Genomic DNA, 21,653 nt, shown 5'->3' with positions numbered 1-21,653 from the left:
GCTGTTGCACGACGTCCAATTTCATGATGTCCAAAGCTTGTATAAAGACTTTTTTGTTGAAGTTACTGTACTTTTTGACGTCGTGGCACTTGGACATCGTGCAACAGTCAAATATTTTGTATTGGATGTCGTGCAACAACTCAAAAATTATGTTTTGGACGTCGTGGCACTGAATAATAATATCATTGGATGTCGTGGCACTTGGACGTCATGCAACACTCCCACCAACAAATACTGAAATAATCATGCCATAGCCACTATTGATAATATTTTATGATAAATATGCACTTTCAAATAGCCTGAATATTAGGCGGAAGAAAGCATAATTCAATATTGCCCTTTTTAACTTGCTGGGATGCGAGGACGCATTATCAATTAATAAAAATCTTTTTTCGGCAAACCTTTTTCAGCTAAAAACTTTTCAACTTGTGGCACAAACTTATAAAAACCATTCTTCTGATGTCATCAAAGTTTTATTGTTACCATTTTTCACGGCTGCTCTAAAAACTTAGGTTTAGATTTAACCCATTCACAGACTGTAGACACACCAACTCCCTAATTAGCCGCAACAGTCTTTAGTAAACAACCTTCTTCAACTTGTTTGATAGCAGCTAATTTACTTGCTGCTTATATTAAGAGATAACCAGACATTTTCACTCTGAAGCCATGGAACAGACACACACACACACACACACACAGGGCCGCCCCAAGGGTAATAGACGCCCGGGGCGAGATTTAAACTTTCGCCCCCTCCCCAAAAAAGATTTGGGGGGCTTGCGTCAATAGACTCAACGTCCAATATATTCATATCGATTGTTTTGCAAATATTTTTTATAAACATAACAACTACACTGAACTAAATTACTAAAAACGTAGAATTTAAGACTCACATCACGAAACAACTATGAGTTGACGTAAGAGTTTGAGCTTTGAGGTTAGAAACAAGCAAGTGTAGGTGGAGCGTGTGGGCGAATACGCACTACGCAGTGTGTGTCAGTGTTGTCTCGGACTCGCAGTATTGCCAACAAGTCACATGCCAGACGTAAAAGTAGTAATATCACGAGTTGTATAATAATAAAACAAAATCTATATATTGCTTTTTTTAGAATATACATTGTCATTGATTACATGTTTACGAGTTTCCCGTAAAAAAATTTGTTTGCGGTTTGCCGATAACGTTGTTTAATTGTTACCTTCCAAAGCCGCGGCGCCTAGGGCGGTCGCCCCACTCGCCCCACCCTCGGGGCGTCCCTGCACACACACACACACACACACACACACACACACACACACACACACACACATCTTTACGGTACACAACTTCACATAAAAACACCCGGCAACATACAGTACACACTTTCTAATTACAAACAGTACACTACTGCAACGGGTTTTTAACAGCACAACTAACTGTGAAAGTGACTGATGGGAGGGCAAGGGGAATTGCCAGGTCGCTGGCCGGAAGTAGTAAGTGGGGCCGGGAGGGAAGGTGAATCATCTCTAGGACACGTCAAACGTCTCACGCATCGCCGTACAATACCGATATGTCACGTAGGCATTCTTTCTAGAGAGAGGGGCTCGGCGCTACACCTCGCTTTACATATTACGTATTGTACTATACTTTTGTACTAATATTTTAGGCCTGCATTAATTTATGGAACCGTTTCGGTTATCCTGTGGTTCTACTGTATTTTGTGTACTGTTTCATGAAGTGTTAAATGTTCTAGATTTTTGTGAAACAAGTATTAAGTTATGTATAAATTTTTCTGGAGTATTCATTCAAACATGGCAGTATTGTTCGATACACAACATATTATGTTTATGTTGAAATTTTGTACTACTGATCAATAATAATGTAACTATGTTTCTTTGTCAGGACACAAGATATCAACTCTTCATGTTGAGACCAACTCAACGAGCATCTTGGATTGGTTTTGCCATGTCTTATCATCTTCTAAAAGATTATGATATGGCCTTGAAGATATTAAATGCATTTAGAAAGACCTTACTTCAGGTATCTAATTTAGTTATTATGTTAAGATGTTATCTTGTTGTAACTTAGGGTAGTAAAATCCATCTGATCAGTGTTTTTAGTCTGTTGTTTTGATGACTTGCTTTTTTTAAGAGGTGGGTACGTCCTCTTTCAATCTTCATTTGCGCATCGACATGGGCCCCGTAGTTTTAAAGCTTTTTCGTGCTATACCATAAATTCACTTCCATCTGGTAAATTTGTAAACTTGTAAATTGGTACATTATGACATTTTTGCAAATAAATGAGATTGAAAAGAAAAACTGAACTAAATTACGTCGAACGTTAAATAAATTTATTTTTGTACCAGTGGTGTTTTGAGAAAAACTTAACTAAATTACGTTGAAAGTTAACTAAATAAATTTTTTACCAGTGGTGTTTTGAGAAAAACTGAACTAAACTACGTTGAAAGTTTAAATTAAATTTATATTAGTGGTGTGTTGGTACTGAAAGCCAATGCTTAGTATTTGTACACCACTGGTTCTTCAAAATACCTCCGTCGCAGCAAACTTGCAGACCAAGCAAATGATTAGATTTACAATTAAATATCTCCTTTAAAATATTACATTCATCCTATATTTAAATTGGCCTAGCATTAGTTTAACGCTAGTACTGTCTAACGAGTAGCAACAGGGAAGGTATAAAAAATAAAAGTGTTTTTGTTAAATTTTAATATGTAGTTTAGGTATGAGTTAAAGCATTTTCCAAATTTGATCAAAATAATATGTTCATAAACAAGCAATCTACAACAGTAGGCTACTTATTCTCCATGAGAATAACATATGGATTTTAAATTCTTAATTTTTTGGAATTTTCTCTGTAACCATTAGGCCCATAGTAACGCTTCAATATACTAAATAGTTATGTTTTTTAAGCTCTGCAAAATGTTTTGGGAAAAAAACTAATTTTTATGTTTTTAGGGTTAAAAATGGGAAAAAAAAATTTACCCTATAAAGCCCCTCCATAAACCCCGTTACCATAGTTCGATCATGATGGTTCACGAACTTGTTTGAATAAATGTAGGTTTACACGGTTATACAAAATTTCATCAAAATCAGATCACTTTTGCTTGAGTTATCCTGCTAACGGACAGATATATATATGAATTTGAACGGATGGTGTTTCTGGATTGCTATTGACCTCAAAACAAAAAAGTAAAACAGTCCCGGGTCCAGGTCTTACCACGAGTACTATGGAAAGTCCCTACACCCTTATTCCCTATATGGGAAATTTTCTGAAAGGCCCGGTACAGAGAAAAACCCAACATTAACAGTTTAGTCAATTCTAAAATGATCCAATTCCAAACTGTTAATGCCAGAATTGTGCACTATTTGACAAACACAAGGGTTGCGATCACACTGGTGGTAAGTGGATTTAAATGTGAGATTCCATTCTCTATGCCTAATACAGTCGATCAAATTTGGAATCTTTTCTTGAGATTGATGGATTTCAGATTCCAACAAAAACCAGTTAGAACGTTTTCTCCATAATATAATAAACATGTATAATATAATGCCATTAGTGTTGACCTGTGTCATATTGTTTCAGACTATAATTGACTATGAACATAGTGAGTTGTTGCTGTACCAAAACATGGTGATCCAAGAGTCCGGGGCCCTAGTAGATGCTCTCAGACATCTAGATCAGTTTCAGACTGAAATATGTGATGAACTCTCTGTACAAGAAATACATGGTAAGAAGTTTTATCATTGTTGACTGACATGGTTACAGCTTTAGTTGTCAAAACTGATATAACAGCAGTAGGTGACATGTTTTTGAATAATTGACTATTAAAAACGATAAATCAGATGATATATTTTTATAATCACTAGTCAGGGGATAAATGTAGGTAGAATAGTTTTGGATTGGCTTGTGGACAATCGGTATTCTTCTTTAGAATAATTTCATACAAGCCCAACGATCGACAAAGTTAACCATTAAAATAATATTGCAGCCTTTTATTACAAATTTAACTTTTGTTGTTGGTTTAAAGTTTTTTTTAAATCCCAGTTTCAAATATATCATAGGTCTATCAGGTACAGTTTACTTTGGACAAAAGGAATTAATTTTAAAGCTATTTTAACCCACTGCATATGTACCAAACATTTCCGCCTGGCTAATAAGCCTGGCATTCCTAGAAGGAACTGTTCTGTCCTGAAACATTGCTACTACTGTAGTTCAAACTTATTCCGAGGGATCGCAGCACTCGTCAGGTCAATAATTTCTTTCTGTCTACCTGCAATAGTTATTGTGTGTATTTTGGTTGCATATCCTGTTTTTGCAACAAGTTAGAGATTTGAGGTATGTTTTCTGTCAAAATGCCGTGGCTGTCTTGTTTACGATCGGGTGTAATAGACTGGTATAAAGATAATTTTGAATCGTCTTCCTATGTTTCTGAGAAGGAAGATAACAACTTATTACAAAATAATAATGAATAAAGTATATTATTGTTGCTTTTGTAATTCACTAAAAGAACTAAGAAATAGGAATTCCTCTGTGTAGGTAGGTCAATTTCGGTATGCCAATGGATTGAAAATATTTGACTAATCACTTGTTATAATTTTTGGACAAAATCGTTGAAACACTTTTTTGCTGCTAGTTCATCAAGTAATTCATCAGTAATTCATCAAGTAGTTCATTAAGTACACATATTACGGTAGGCGCAGTATTCCAATGCAAACCTAATTGTACTTGCATCATTGATTATAGGTATGAACAGTTGTGAGTTAGAATTACATCTATCTTGAGCAGAGTATTACATTTTAGTAAAACAACTTTTATGATAAAAGATTGATAGTTCCATGATTATCAAAGTAGATATATAGCTGAAAGGTTATCAGTTTAACGTTAATTTTATTTTGTTCAAACATTCCTCTAATGAAATTACTTGAAAAAGAGTGCATTGCAATGAATTGTTTATATGTTTATGCAGCCTGGTGATATTGCAATTATAAAAAAAAAATTGTCAATCATTTTACCTAAATAAAATAAAGACTCTACGGTACTTGGAAGTTTTGTTAGAGTAATGTATTAAACACAGGCTAATTATTTTCACTTTAGACTTAAACATAATGGGATATCTAATATTTTAGTCATACATTAATGCTTTACCCTACATACTCTGATGTCCCCATTTGCCATTTAGATAGGTACACATTTATTTTAACTTAAATATACGCAAATGATTTTTTATAGTGACAGATAAAATAAAGGCGTAACAAAATAACTAAATTAAAATAGGCCTGTGTGGCTTAAAAATTTAATAATAAGCGGTCCAGTTGGATAACTGATAATGTGTTCTATAAGTTCTTTTGGCTAATATGTCAAACGGCACTTGTACATTCTCTAGGTAGTACTGTAACAATATAAATGTTCAAATAAAAATTTTAAATTAAATACCTATTACAACAACATTTAAAGTTAGACCTCTCTGTTGAACGATCCGTTTTCTCAAGTTTTGCACAGTTTTGATCCTAAAGGTTTGTTGTCAAGCTAAGTAATAAAAGATCCTCTTCATCCCTTACACCAAACATAAACGACAGTGGAAGGGGGTTAATCCAGTAACCATGTGTGATTAGTCATAAATCACCATCTGCCGGTGCAATCTTAAATTTTAAATTATTGGCCATTTTATTTTTTTAAATAGAAATGACTAAAAGTGGCCGATTTTATGAAAAAAGTGTTGGGGGCGGATTCTCCATCGAGGCAAAGGCGAGTCTTTTATTTACTTACCGTAAATTTAGTAACATGTAGGCCTACTTCTGATCAAGAAGTTATTTATAAAAAATATATGAAATATCACGGTTTTAAGTTGTAAAATGAGGCAAACCTGACAAGCTTAGCCTTATTCTACCCCATTTTACAAAACTATAAACCCTCACATTTCAGATATTTCTTAGTCAATCTTTTGAACTTTGTGTCCTTTCATAAGAAATTTAAAATTCGAAATATAATCTGGTAAATGAAGCGATTTTGGAAAAAGTTTAATTCTAGGTTTCCTGTTTATTTTGACCCAAGGAATCACTACGTAAATTATATCCACCTTTTTTAAACACTGTACCAAATGTGTCCATTAGCACTACAACTTATGCATAACAGATCCGATATTGATAAAATTAAATACAAAAGTGTAAACCTACGTTTATGCAAACAAGTTCACAAACCAGCATGATCGGACAATAGGAACTGGGATTTATGGGGGAAAATTTATCTATCCCATTTTTGAACCTAAAAACATTTTGTAAATTCTTTCCAAACCATTTTGTAGAGCTTAAAAAAAAATAATTTAGTACATTGAAGCGTTGTTGTATGCCTACTGAATAAGGAGAAAATAAAAAAAAAGTGTAAATGTAAAATTCTCATGTTATTCTTGTGGAGAAAATGGGATCAGTTTTGCCCGAGTTATTGTGGTAACAGACACATAACATCAATAAATACTTATATATAAATTTGAACTGAGGTTGTTTTTGGCCTCTGGTTACCCCAAAACACCTTCAGTAATAGATTATTCCCTAGGTGAGAAATTTGCTACAAACATTTTGCAGTCAGTTTTTTGAGAATAAACCCAAACATTCTGGTGGTAATTTAATGTAAGAATATCTATTTTTGTTTCTACTACGTATGCCTACCCTACCTGATTTTAATAGAGTAATCCCTGTATAGGCATTATCGATAAATATGGAAAAATGTATAGATAATGTATTTAAAGTGGTTTTAAAAAAGCCATCCTTGATAAAGGGCCTTTTTACTAAAATATTGGTCTGTCAATATTTTTAGCGTTTTTTGTGTTTCAACTAAGACCTACATATTTGAAACGCAAGCAGTTGTCTCCCTTTATAAATAACTATGGACCCCTGGTAGGGTTTTCTACCAAATGACATAATTAACGATTGTTGAGAATGTTCAGTGACCATGATCAAAGCCATTGAACTCATTGAAGTCTGTTGATGTTTCTCAGGCAGCCTTTACTTGAAGCTAGGCAAGTTCAGTAGTGCTGCGGAGGTGTACAGGAAGCTATTACAGCGTAACCCTGAGAACACAGGCTACTACGGCAGTCTAGCAGACGCTCTACAACTACACAAGTCTGAGGAGAGACTGTCACTGCTGGCGGAGTACAGAGAGGTATATCCCAAGGCACTGGCTCCGGCACGTCTCTACTTGAACTATGCTCAAGGTAGAAACGACAAATATAACAATTCATAGAAAGTACTAATTTGCAGGTTATTATAATTTCCAGAGTTATGTCTTGTCTTATATTTCAAAAAGTTTTAGAAGACGATAGTCATTTCAAAATGTAGTAATTCACTTCTTATTTAACTAGTCTTCCTTATATGTAATAGTAATTTCTTTACAGAGTCTTAAAATGAGAACAGGTGGATTAGTAATGATCAGAACTGACAAGATATGTGTATGTATTGCAGGTGAACTGTTCAAACAGGAGGTAGACAGGTACCTGAGACGAGGCTTACATAAAGGAGTGCCTCCTCTGTTTGTGGACCTCAGGTCTCTTTATAAGGATAAGGAAAAGGTGGCAGTAATCCAACAACTAGCTGAGCAATACGTCCAAGCCCTCAGTAAAAATGGGCGGTTCAGTTTGGACGGTGAGTCATAATATCTTAGTTTGTGCTTGATGTAATTTTTTGTATCGATTTTATCAAGGACCAATCGTGGCAGGGTAGGGCAGTTGTAAATGAACAAAGAGAGGTTAACCATGATCCTTTGATTTTTGTTTCTTAACCTAAAACACATTATGTAGGCCTAATGTTCTGTGAAGTTTCCTATTGGAACTTGAACTAAAAGTTTCTTTGGCTAGCTAGCTGAGCTAAATTCCTAAAAAAATCTTGGTTCTTAATCAGTATCAAATAATTGATCAGTGATTGATTGGATGTAATAAAAAAAAAATATAGGTAACTTTTACCCATGTAGGTTTTACCTAAATTGTCTGTATGTACCATTTTCCACTGAGGATGCTCTTTCACAGTAAGAGTGAAACCTCTCACAGTGAATTTGATATTTTATACATGACTAGCTGTAACCCGCGGGCGTTGCCCCGTTTAACTTCTTAATTTTAAAGATGATCTCGTTCGCATGGCTCAATCACGTAATGGTTGAAGTCCGTTCGCTACGCTCACTCACCTTTAGGTTGGAGCTCGTTCGCTACGCTAACTCGCCTACAGGTTGAAGTTCGTTCGCTACGCTCACTCACCTTTTGGTTACAAATTAGCTGTTGTCATAAATGTAAAAGAAATAATAGTGCTGCACCCTGTTGGTAATCCTTGTAACTTTAATGCTATTGAACATCATAGAACAGAACCAACTTGTTTAATTGAAACAGCTGTTAAGATTCATTAATTCCATTTCTCATAAGGTTAACATGGGAAACTCCAGAGCCACTGGGGTGGAGCCGATATGACGGATCACGAAATTGATGGTGTATAAACCTATTCCATGAAATTCTACACGTATGTACCAAGTTTCGTGGCAATCGGTTCAGCGGTGTCTGAGTTTATCACTGCCAAACAAATATACAAACATCCTCTTTTATACTTATAGATTATGATCACTATATATTTCCCCTAATATTCCCCTAAAAAAGTATAAATACCCCTGCAGTAACAAACCTGCTGACTAGGAAAATATCCATTAATATAAATATAATAGAGTTTTCACAAAAATATTTCCTTAATACGTCAGATTTATTTTCTATTTAAATAACATAAGGCTTGATGATTACTTAGGTATTATGATGCACCAGGGAAGGTAATTAACCCTTCCCAAACGGCGGCTGCAGGGCGGAGCCTTACTCACACAACCCGATCAATAATTTGGTTGAGGTTAAAAAAATAGTTGATTATAGACAGCTTTTTTATCAAAATAATTTTTTTACAAGTTTTATAACCATGTTGTGGCGTAGGTATACGTCCAACGCTCACTAAGGAATGCATTGATCTGCATATATATCTCTAAGGCTTGTCAATTTTGTTTAGGATAAACATTTATCTTTGATTAACTGTTCATTATTACCAAAGAACAAAACAGACTTAAGCCTATCTAATCCTAATACAATAAAAAATATTGATTCGGAATATTTTGAACCCAGCCGGCCAGTTTTGTAAACAATAGATGTTACGAGTTCAGTGTTGCCAACCCACCAATCAGAAATTTAGTTGAAAAATAAAAAAAGTTATGGCAACAATAATATTGATTAATGCCCTAAGGTAACTGTTGACGGCTAAGAAACAACTTTAAAATAATTCAAGAAATGATGTTAACATGTTTTGACGTAAGATTTGACGCGTCTTTGTCGTATATTTATGGCCAACGCCCAGGAAAAGTTAAGTGTTTTTTTTTGTAAAATTTTAACAGTACACTTTACCTAATCCCTCATGTGGCAGGAGATTCAATAATTTTAAAAATTGTCAAATTGTCTTAACACTCAGGAAAGCATAAATGTCAGTTACACATTTGCAAATGGCGACACTCCGTTCACCAACAATGCCAGTATTGCAGCTCACCGCTTAATTGTAGCATACACTGAAACTACGGAGCTACACACATAAACGGCCCATACTTTAAAACGTCCCTTGTATATATGAATTTGAAAGGATGGTATTTTTGGCCTCTGGGGACATAAAATAATAGAAAAACAATTAATTGGTCATACCATGAGACCTACGGTAATAGCCTATTTCTTTATGAAAAATTCCCTATAAGAGTTCATCTTTTACTTCCCTTTATCAGCTTCTACTACTCAACTCTCTCGTTATTAATTTAACAAATTAGACCAATGAGAACTAATTTTGTACAGAAACAAACGAGCCTAAGGAGCCTGCTTCTGCTCTGTTGTGGGTATATTACTACTTGGCACAACACTGGGACTTCTTGGGCAACACAGACAAGGCTCTGCAATACATCAATGCAGCCATTGAACACACACCTACACTCATAGAGCTCTTCGTCACCAAAGGCAGGATATACAAGGTATGCATTACAAATTAAGCCTTCAGCTAGTCAAACCTTATACATGTTGAAGCATCTTTGTCGTCTCTTGTGCAAAGCCGTTGGTATTGAAATAGCCTTGATACTCACCCTAGTTTATGATAATTATCACTTATTTTGTCACTGCACTGTTTATTTTGACGTTTGTCTTTGCATTACCACACAGAAGAAATTAGGGAACACTTTTTTCTGAGATACAGTGTAGTGTGCTAGGCTTTGCTGGCATCAACCAATAGCCTACCAGTTAAGTGTATAGAAGGTGGCTAAAGTCAGGGAGTATTTTGTATGTGTTTTTTTAGTTCTGAAAACTATAAAGTCGGTGATGTGATGTTCTGTAGGATAATCTAAACCACTACGGTTCTTTTTACTAAAAGATACATTTTGAAAATCTATATCATGAATTTTACATGACAAGAGATATAAGCCTAGACAAAAAAAAACTATTATTGCTGGCTAGCTACTAGATGCGCGACTCTCATTAAAAAGTAAATAATAAACTTTTCAGGTTTTTTTGTGAGGAAATCAGACTTAAATGAATGGGATAAAATTGACTCTGGCACAAGAAACAGAAAACCGTACAATATACGGTACAAAAAAATTATAATATTTCTTTGTCACTGACTCTAATAAAAATGTTTTGAAAATGATGTCAGTAACAGTTAAATACTTTAGTTTTGGTTATAATCTAATGTTTTGTGTTTCTTATTTAGCTACAGTTTATTCCTCCTCATCCAGGCAAGCCTGCTATCCTTAGAAAATTCCTTAAAACCTAGGCCTCTATGATCTTCTTGTTACATCCCTTAGTAATTAGAAAATAAGATTTGACTCTATTCAATGTATTCATGTAAATATCAATAATGAATAAAGATTAGATTTGATTTGCTTTGTTTAATTAACTTGTTTGCTTGTGGTAGATATGTCTTTTGAATGCATTTGGCCAATACCACACAACTAGGGCTACTGTGTAAACTAAACTTTATCTGATAGAGAAAGTTTCTGAGGTTAAATATTCATACACAAGTTGTATTACACCAACTTTGTCATCTTTCAGCATGCAGGAGATGTAGTTGAGGCATTCAAGTGGCTAGACGAGGCTCAAGGTCTGGACACAGCTGATAGGTACATCAACTCCAAGTGTGCCAAGTACATGTTGAGGGCCAACTTAATCAAAGAGGCTGAGGAAACGTGTTCCAAGTTTACTAGGGTAAGTACAAACACATTTCTTTACTTGAATCTGTTGTACTTTACGTAAATTCTCTGGAGTTAGATAAAAAAAAATTGGAAAGATATGCTAATTGACAAGCTCTTTGTTTGCATAGTTGTATTAATGATTTCAGAGATAGTGGTGGAAGATAAGGATTTTCTATCAAAGTGGTCCCCATTTGTTTTAGGAAGGTGTGTCTGCAATGGAAAATCTAAATGAGATGCAATGCATGTGGTTCCAAACAGAGTGTGCCCTTGCCTACCAGAGGTTAGAGAAGTGGGGAGAAGCTTTAAAAAAGTGCCACGAAGTAGACAGGGTAAGTAAACATAAACAAACATTATTAACATTTTTAGGATATTAAATTCTGAAAAACAACTTCCATGATATAATTTTACTGTAAAACTATGAACTAGATGAAGCTTGAGGTCACTAATCAGTAGCCTCAGTGAGTAGACTTAATTTGTAAGTCAATTATCAAAATACTTCTGTGGGCTTCTAATCATAACACACTAAACTGTCAGTTTAGGTTTCTATCTAGAGATTTTGAAAGGAGTTAAAATCTCATAGCTCAGTACTTCAGAAACTTAACCTACATTAAACACAACCATCACCTCATTGATGACTTGTTAATGTCACTAAAAATTCATGCTCAGTCAAACTTGTATACTAATTTGAATTGTAGAATAAGGAGGATAGCGGCTAGCTTACTTTGAAGAAGTGCAGGTAGGCCATAAACAGAAGAGACACTGAACACACTGTCAGCATTGTGTTTTCTGTATGGTCTATGACCTACCTGCACTTCTTCAAGGTAAGCTAGCTCCTATTCTCCTTATTCTACAATTCAAAATACTGGTCTAGAGTTTTTCCTTAAAATAAACTTGTACACTAATTTGAACTTTTTTTTCTTTCTAGCACTTCTCAGAAATAATAGAAGACCAGTTTGACTTTCACACATACTGCATGCGAAAGATGACATTAAGATCTTATGTGGGACTCCTGCGGCTAGAAGACGTTTTAAGATCACATCCATTTTATCTGCGTGCTGCGAGATGTGCGATACAAGTCTACCTCCATCTTCACGACAAACCACCTCAGGACGAGACTGCAGAGCAGGATACCAATACAGGTGAGAGATGCATTTAATCAATTTTCTAAGTAGTGGTGTGTGATAGAATTTGTTCTCCATCTTCGTGACAAACCACCTCAGTATGAGACTGCGGGGTAGGATACCAATACAGGTGAGAGAAGTATTTCATTAATCTTCTATTCTTCTCATAGTAATTAATGTATGATAAAACTTTACCTCCACCTTTACAAGGAGCTCACCCATCAGGGATCCCAAGTTGGCCAATATTCTGAGGAAAAGATCTAAACCCTTCAGATGACGCCTCCTAGTTGGCCCTGCTCCTCCAGGAAGGGCCCCTCTGTACTAAAGAAACCCAGACAAAGGAAGCCCAGGACTGAAGCTATACTGATAAAGCCCTCAGAGAGGGGGTGGTTTATTGCTGAAGTTTTGGGGAGCTTCAAGACTAAGGCCGAACCGTAAGATACAAAGACTGTCATCAAGTAAATCAGATGTACCTAGAGCTCTTAAAGCTCTTGAAATATGATGAAATGTTGGCTTTTGCTGGGAATGTCAATAAGGGCTTTGGGGACAAGGGTACCATTCATGAATTTGAGCTTAGGACTTAGGGTGGGGACCTTGACTGACTTCCCTGAGATCCTAAAAAACTCCTTGAAATTATGGATCACATGGCCTAACCGAAGAGAACAGCACATGACAGTTGCTTAAATGCAAGAATAATATGCCAGCATATTCCTGAATCTCATACACCTGAGAGTAGGATGAGCCAGTTTGCACATTTGTGGTTTCCAGACTCAACTGACACATCTTGGGTGCGAAACAGCATAGAAGCACCAGGGAGGGACTTGAAGCTTTTAGTCTCCACTCCACATTATCCCCAATGAGCCCGTTTGGTATTTTACTTCTTAAGATTTACCGCTTATATAGGAATATTAACCCTAGGACTGTCGTGTAGGAAATGCACTCTACAAACTCTCAGGGCAAAATACATCCTGGACTGCCAGGTCCGCACTCTTCCTGAATGAGGGCGGATCTCTAGCTTGAGAGTCATCAAAGACCTCACTACAATATATCGGATTTTTATAAACTTCATGAGCACCATCATGTGTACCACGTAGATGGAATTCAGACAAGCTGCATTTCAAGAAGTTAACCAATTTAATCTTGCGGGATAGTTGGAGAACCCAATTTCACTTGTTGAGGCTGGCGCTGAGGCATTGGTAATATAAAATATCTGATCCTGAGGATGATACTGATTTGACTTGGCTTGTAACCAGGCAATGTCGTGCAGGAGACTCTATTGTGACAAATGACCCTTGTACTGGGATCTCGAACGTTCAGAAAGCTTGTCTGAAAGCCAGATGTGCATTAATGGGGGGGGGGGGGGGATATTCCAAGGAAGATCCTTCGAAGAATTTCAAGGCTAAGTCAGCAGCCTACAGAGTTAAAGTTCTCCGCAGGGCGATGAACCAAAACAAGGCTAGCTCTTAAGGGAAACTTGTGAAAGTTCTCGACTCAGATTCTTTGAGACTGGGATACAAGATTGAAATTTGGTACCCAATCTCCACCTCCCATCGTGGGAGAACCGGTGCTATGGTGGATAATAAGAGTTGGGATGGAAATACCAGATCCTCCGTATAAAAGGCTCTTGGAAGTGTTGCTGATAAGTAAGCTTATAAAGAAGACTCTTGATGTGTGCAGTCCAGTTTAAAAGTGCTTCTTTATGGCTTTAAGGTGTGAGCAAGGTTGAAGAAAGAATTTGGTTGAGCCTTTGCCAATTGCAATGGCAGGATAGTTGGGAACAGGAGACTCGAAGAGGACAGACTTATAAGGCAGAACTAATGGTGCAAGTAATATCGGTATGGCGAGGTTCTTGTTACATACAACTATTATCAGTCGTAGCTGATTTTTGATGGGCAAGTCCGGTTCACCCGACTGCATTTACTGTTTAGGTGATCCCGGCACAGAATACTTATCCTTCGGCTGTCCACGATGAAATGTGCTCCCAGCCAAAACTAATATAATTTTGTTAAGCTTCTTTTTTCATTTCCTAGTAATACATTTATAGCATACTAGCTGTGTGCCCGTTTTACGCACAGGGATCTTAAAGTAGTCAGTTGAAACCTTCTTATATTAGGAAAAGCAGTTGGTTTGCATATTTGCAGATATGCTGGCAAAACTATTTTATATAAACCTTCGCAAATACAGTATCTGACAGTTCAAGCCAAAATAAATGCTTCGCAATTAAATGCCACCCGGATCGTGTTGGTCCATATGTTAAATCCAATGATTAAACTAAAAAATGCTTTATGGATCCATGAGCCATAGCCCTAAGGTAAGCCTATAATTGAAAGTTACTTTCCACAATGGTTAAACGTATTTTAAGTACTACATCAACCTCACCTTTTAACACTTTATTCCGGTTGACATTTTCACTATCAAAGGTGCTCTTGTCCATTCCGTGAAACACTGAGAAATAAGGACATTAATGCGTTACCAACAGACATACACACAAAAATACAGAATTTAATTAAGGAATTTGCTATGCTTTAAGCTTAACAAAGTAGGCCTACATATAAAATTAGTATTTGAAATCTTTGTTTTGGAGCCTCCAAGCCCTAGGTCAGGTAAGAAATGAATTGCTGGACACGGATTGAGCCCTCTGGGCATAAGCAAACTTAAACTAGTTCTGATACTGTAGGCGAGAGTTGAGAAGTCCTTTGAGCCAGAGCGATATGCAGCAATGTTTGTATGTTGCCGCACAGTATTTGCAGGTGCTATTTTTGTTTTAACAAAGTGGATATGAGCCCTGACTGCCGCGTGGAACATGAGAAACCCGCCCGGCGCGCCTAGCTGTCGAGTAGCAAGCGCCTGCATTTTTATAATAGGCCAGGGCTCAGAGGACTTCTCAACTCTCGCCTACAGTAAATTGCAACAAATTTCCAGGCTAGTTTCCGAAGATTAGAGGTTTTTAGTGAATAGTCTGTGGGTTTAAAACCCGTAAGAGACCCACACCACAGGCTAGCCATCTGTGTGCATAAACAAATTTTCCCACCTCTCCATAAAAATAAAGCTCCACCTTTACAAACCACCTCAGCAATACAGGTGAGAGCACAATTTCTTTTCAGTGTTGTTTGATACAAGTCTTCTTCCATCAGAGACTACATAGTGATTACCAATAATGAAATGTGTTTATTGTCTTGTGAATTTATACAAATTATTGATAATGTCCGAAAACTGCTAAAACTAGCATAGTCAGTTAATTAATACAATATACAATATTTACAAGAATACTACACACAAGGAGACATGTTACAATACATACTTTAATATTACAACCAAATAATCTTATTGTTAAGAAAAATGCAAGGCGTTTGGAATAATGGAAGTTATTAAACCCCATAACCAACTAAATCCAACAGTAATTTGGTAAATTTGCTAGCTATACTTAAAAATTAATAAAAGGCATTTCAAAAAAATCTTTTAGAGAATAAAAAGGGTTGTTCAAAAGCCATTTGTAGAATTAAGATTTAAAAGTTTGTTTAGGATATTTTGTTATTAAATGTATTAGCTTGTTGTATAGTAATTAAATACAGGTGAGAGAAACAATTAATCAATTTTCTCAATTTAGTTATGGGATCTAACGTACATCATATTCAACAATCCAGCCTAAATGAGATTTTTTACCTTAATGAGCCCTCAGGAAGAAGCGAAATGCTTATGGAGAATAGTCAGTCTGGAATTTTGCCCCCGAAATATGGAGAATAGTCAGTCTGGAATTTTGTCCCCGAAATGAGCTTTGCGTGGCGCCGCTACGATCGCTCGCGCAGAGGCCGCATTGCTCCATCTCTATCTCTTTCTAATCAGATTCTTTGTCTCACTGCTCACTCAGTCAGCTGACTTGGCCGGACGCTCGCGATAGTTACCTAGCTGGAACTATTGAAAATTCAAATATTTCCAGACTGAATTTTTTACAAAGGCTTTGCGCTTCTTAAAGGGTTTGTTTTCTTTGCCTTGAGCAGAGTTTGCTCATACTTGGCAAAATAGCCTAATATCCAATTACAGTAGATCCCTTTTTAACCGACCTTGCATTAACCGATAATCGGATTATACGGGTTTACTTATGACTTATCTATTGTAATTACTTAAAATACCCCCGCCGCAGCAAACCTGCAGACTAAGTGAATTTCCATTAACCTGATTGGATTTACACTAAAATGCCTCCATAAAAATATCACATTTATTTCCTATTTAAATAGAATTAGTTTAACGAGTACTTAGGTTTGCTGCAACAGGGAGGGTAAAAGTGTGTTTTTTTGTTGTAAAATGTTAATAGTTTAGTAGTAAGAAATGAAAGTATTTTCCAAATTCGATCATAATATGTTCATAAACAAGCAAACTACAACAGTTGACTTATTCTCCATAAGAATAACATGGGAATTTTAAATTTACAATTTTTTTTCCGTAACCATTAGGCGCACAACAACGCTTCATTATACTAAATTATTTGTTTTTTTTAAGCTCTACAAAATGGTTTGGAAAGAAATTGTAAAATTTTGTGTTTTTAGGGTCATAATGAGAAAAACCTATTTTTACCCCATAGTCCGATCATGCTGGTTCGCGAACTCGTTCGAATAAATGTAGGTTTACACGTTTATACCAAATTTCATCAAAATTGGATCATTTTTGCTTGAGTTATTGCGCTAATGGACACACATATATATATATAATATATATATATATATAAGGGTGTAGCATAGAGCACAAGGGCCTAGATTTTTAGGATTTTTTGAGAGGATAGCAGGCTTACCTGAATGGGAAAGAGTCCAAACTGGCACAGGAAACACAAAACTTTACACTATATACACAAAACATTAGAATATTTCACTGTCACTGACAGTATTTTCAACTAAGGATGAGAGAGTTTTCTAGATGTCCAAAAAGATTTCTAGATGTTTTTGGACATCTAGAAAACTCTCTCTTCCTTAGTTGAAAATGCTGTCAGTGACAGTGAAATATTCTAATGTTTTGTGTATATAGTGTAAAGTTTTGTGTTTCCTGTGCCAGTTTGGACTCTTTCCCATTCAGGTAAGCCTGCTATCCTCTCAAAAAATCCTAAAAATATATATATATTGTTACGAATTGAATTTAATAGACTTTGGTTACATTTAACCCCTATTTAAAAGACTTTGGTTTAATTAACTAATGTACCGTATGGAACCAACATATGATCATATGTTTGATTTTGATTATTCTGATTTGTAAACAAAGATAGTAGGTGATGTTATAAATTCTTAAGAATACAGCTCCTTTTAGAAAGTGGATAAAACAGGTTTTTTATTTAGCTATTACTTGTTAGAACCTGAAATCAGGGAGTCGCAGAAAAGAGACTTTGTTCTACTACCAAAAAACTGAAACTTATTGGTAAGTACGATGATTATGATTCTGTGTTTGATTCATGGCTTAATCTTGAAATAATCGAGAAAGATCCAGATGCTCAAGAGAATGTTCTTGGTCTCAAGTGGAATTGTGGACTAGACAAGTTAGGTTGTAATCTAAAACTGTTTGAAGGAGAACCTGTTGCATTTACACGATGTACTCTACTTTCCACGGTACAGCGGATTTACGAACCCATTGGATTCAAGATGGCAGTAAGCATCACAATGAAGATACTGTTGCAAAGGTCCTGGGATAAAAGTAAAGAATGGGATGACCCTCTCCCGTTGGATTTAGTAAAAAACTTATTCAATGATTTAGATTGGATACAAATTGAAGAGGAATGTAGAATTCAACGAATAAAGTGGAAATTTAATGCTCCCGCTGCACCATGGTGGGGAGGATATTGGGAGCGGTTAATATGTGTGTTAAAGGACCTTCTACAGAAAAATTTAGGACGAGCATCACTGTGTTATGTGACTGTCTTATGGACAGCCGTTCCTTGACTTATTACAGTTTTTTTTTTTTTTTTTTTTTTATCGAGGGCCAGGCTTACAAGTTACCATGGGATTGCATCGCAGCTAGAACAGCTTATTGTGCACCCTCGTTCACAGATCCTCATTCTCCGTCAAATCCCAGGTCTTTGGTGAACCGTGAGAGCCTTTTGACTATGGTGACCTTTTTTTCCCTTTGATCTCCCAAGGGATCTCATACGCAGACCTTGTAGGGCTGGGCACATAAATATACCTTCACAGCTTTCACAAGGTCTCTGGCTGGGGCAAGCCGTAGCGAGATTTCCCCGAAAGGACTCAGCTCAGACTGAACTTGCTTGACCAGCTAATCCTTTGTGGCTGCGCCAGCACAGCCTCCACCTTTCTTCCTGGAGGCTTCATTAGAGTTAGCTTTAGGGGTACCACCCTTGCTCTGCTTTTTCCCAGCATCCTAGTTCCCGGAGGAACTGGCTTTGCAGGCAGCAGAGTTAGGGTGCTTGGCAGCCCACACCAGCCTCCTCTCACTTCTGGATAGCACCTTTTCGCCTTTGGCTAAAGCATCCGCTATCCTCCGTCTTTGCAACTCACCCCTGGAAAGTCGTTTTTCGTACGAGGGATCTCATACGCAGACCTTGTAGGGCTGGGCACATAAATATACCTTCACAGCTTTCACAAGGTCTCTGGCTGGGGCAAGCCGTAGCGAGATTTTCCTGAAAGGACTCAGCTCCTGAACTTGCTTGACCAGCCAATCCTTTGTGGCTGCGCCAGCACAGCCTCCACCTTTCTTCCTGGAGGCTTCATTAGAGTCAGCTTTAGGGGTACCACCCTTGCTCTGCTTTTTCCCAGCATCCTAGTTCCCGGAGGAACTGGCTTTGCAGGCAGCAGAGTTAGGGTGCTTGGCAGCCCACACCAGCCTCCTCTCACTTCTGGATACCACCTTTTCGCCTTTGGCTTAAGCATCCGCTATCCTCCATCTTTGCAACTCGCCCCTGGAAAGTCGTTTTTCGTTCCTTTCCGGTTTCTGCGAGCTTGTCGTCATCGTCAGATTTCAGTTGACCTTCCTCCTCCATTTGGGTCAGATTGTCTACATTGTTCTCACGAATACCGGGTATTTAAGTCCACCTCCCCAGTGACCCGATTAGAGAGGTAAGGGGTGCGTACGACTGGGTTACCCCTGGTTCCCAGAAGGCTCCGTTAAGACACTGAATATTAGGCCCCCAGTGCCACAAGACTCTTGGCACGGATCGCATTACCTTAGTCTAGACTTATTACAGTGACAACCAGAATGAACTTACGAATGGTCTTATACAAATTGTTGTACTGTTAAAGTATTTGATGTTTACTGACTTTATGAATTAAGTGTTTGTAAATTGTTGTCGAACTCCTCAATTTACAAAGGTGGGGAGTGTGTTACGAATTGAATTTAATAGACTTTGGTTACATTTAACCCCTATTTAAAAGACTTTGGTTTAATTAACTAATGTACTGTATGGAACCAACATATGATCATATGTTTGATTTTGATTATTCTGATTTGTAAACAAAGATAGTAGGTGATGTTATAAATTCTTAAGAATACAGCTCCTTTTAGAAAGTGGATAAAACAGGTTTTTTATTTAGCTATTACTTGTTAGAACCTAAAATCAGGGAATATTTAATATTTTTAAGGATTATCCCCCTAAGTTGTAAAATATATATATATGAATTTGAACGGATGGTGTTTTTGGCCTCTAGGGACCTCAAAACGAAAAAGTAAATCGGTCCCGGGTCCAAGTCTTACCATGAGTACTACGGTAATAGCTTATTCCCTTTATGGGAAATTCGCTAAAAAGGAAATAAGTGTACTTTAATTTTTAAATAATCCACGCACAACTTCAGAGTAACAATTATTTAATTCCAAATGAATAACACTTAATTTTTAAAAGTTTTTATTGATTTCCTGTTTAGCTGACCTTTTGAGTTATCCGATCTAGGTCTGGTCCCGTTAGGGTTGGTTTAGAGGGGGTCTACTGTATATCCTTTTCACCTTCTACCCTTATACCATAGTATCCAGAAAGTATTGCTTTTGTCCAAATTTTCGAGTTTGAGTTTTTGGTGGATATCCCTTTTGGATCCCCTTGAACCCAAAAAAAGTTGTTTTACAAAGTGATGTCTGTCCGTGTGTTTGTGTGTGTGTGTGTCTGTCTGTCAGTCTGTTGTGTGGATGTGTACAGAACTACAGACCACGCCTGTGGTCTGATTTTGATTAAATTTTGTATGTGTACTACCGTAGGTACTAACCCATGTTATCTCCCTGTGTTTTTTTTATTTTTAAATTTTTATTTTTAATGGTGATTTCCCCATAAAAACCCATAGATAAAAAATTAAAAAAATTCTCGAAATTGACCAGAACCAGGTTGATTACAATTTAGTATTTTATACTCCTTTTGACTCTGAACAAGATGGTATACCCCCCCCCCCCCCATTAGTGTGCAAATTACGATTCAAAAGTTATTGTGTGTTGCATGCTCACGTGGTGGTAGGTACGCCTAAAAACTTATATATTTATACACCTAATGAAAAAAAAGCATTGTTTATCCACTAGCAATTAAGTAAAATATTCCATTTTTATTCTTGATATACATTTTTATTATTCATCGTAAAAAACAAATTACCATTTAAAATAATAGTTTTTAAGCGCAGCAACGCGCTCCGGGTAACAGCTAGTAGTTAATATTGATTATAATCTAATATATAAAATTCTCGTGTCACAGTGTTTGTCTGCAAACTCCTCCGGAACGACTTCACCGATCGTTATGAAATTTGGTGTGTAAATTCTGTAGGTATGCGAATCGGACGTAAACTATTTCCCGTTTCGAAATTCTTAAAAGGGCTCCGCCCCAGTGGCTCTGGAGTTTCCCATGTTAACCTTATGAGAAATGGAATTAATGAATCTTAACAGCTGTTTCAATTAAACAAGTTGGTTCTGTTCTATGATGTTCAATAGCATTAAAGTTACAAGGATTACCAACAGGGTGTAGCACTATTATTTCTTTTACATTTATGACAACAGCTAATTTGCAACCAAAAGGTGAGTGAGCGTAGCGAACGAACTTCAACCTGGAGGCGAGTTAGCGTAGCGAACGAGCTAACCTGAAGGCAAGTGAGCGCAGCGAACGAGCTCCAACCTAAAGGTGAGTGAGCGTAGCGAACGAGCTCCAACCCAAAGGTGAGTGAGCGTAGCGAACGAACTTCAACCAGGAGGCGAGTTAGCGTAGCGAACGAGCTAACCTGAAGGCAAGTGAGCGCAGCGAACGAGCTCCAACCTAAAGGTGAGTGAGCGTGGCGAACGAGCTCCAACCCAAAGGTGAGTGAGCGTAGCGAACGAACTTCAACCAGGACGTGATTGAGCGATGCGAACGAGATCATCTT

At 36.9% G+C, this 21,653-nt stretch overlaps 1 protein-coding gene across 1 annotated transcript in view; it reads left to right on the top strand.

Annotated features, from left to right (window-relative positions):
• Window positions 1–21,653, top strand: part of LOC128987252 (N-alpha-acetyltransferase 15, NatA auxiliary subunit-like) — a 125,439-nt gene that overhangs the window by 10,649 nt on the left and 93,137 nt on the right. Inside the window, exons 4-11 of the mRNA XM_054408009.1 lie at window positions 1,877–2,014; window positions 3,578–3,722; window positions 6,987–7,202; window positions 7,450–7,629; window positions 9,837–10,009; window positions 11,079–11,231; window positions 11,419–11,547; window positions 12,144–12,357. Of these exons, the coding sequence (XP_054263984.1) occupies window positions 1,877–2,014; window positions 3,578–3,722; window positions 6,987–7,202; window positions 7,450–7,629; window positions 9,837–10,009; window positions 11,079–11,231; window positions 11,419–11,547; window positions 12,144–12,357 (1,348 nt within the window). The remainder of the gene's footprint in view (window positions 1–1,876; window positions 2,015–3,577; window positions 3,723–6,986; window positions 7,203–7,449; window positions 7,630–9,836; window positions 10,010–11,078; window positions 11,232–11,418; window positions 11,548–12,143; window positions 12,358–21,653) is intronic.

Source organism: Macrosteles quadrilineatus, unplaced genomic scaffold, assembly GCF_028750875.1.
Source record: "Macrosteles quadrilineatus isolate MER2022 unplaced genomic scaffold, UCM_ALF_1.0 Scaffold_2__2_contigs__length_208266976, whole genome shotgun sequence".
NCBI classification, from domain to species: domain Eukaryota; kingdom Metazoa; phylum Arthropoda; class Insecta; order Hemiptera; family Cicadellidae; genus Macrosteles; species Macrosteles quadrilineatus.
The sequence above is the reverse complement of the archived record's forward strand: the minus strand, read 5'-3'. Positions and strand labels throughout refer to the sequence as shown.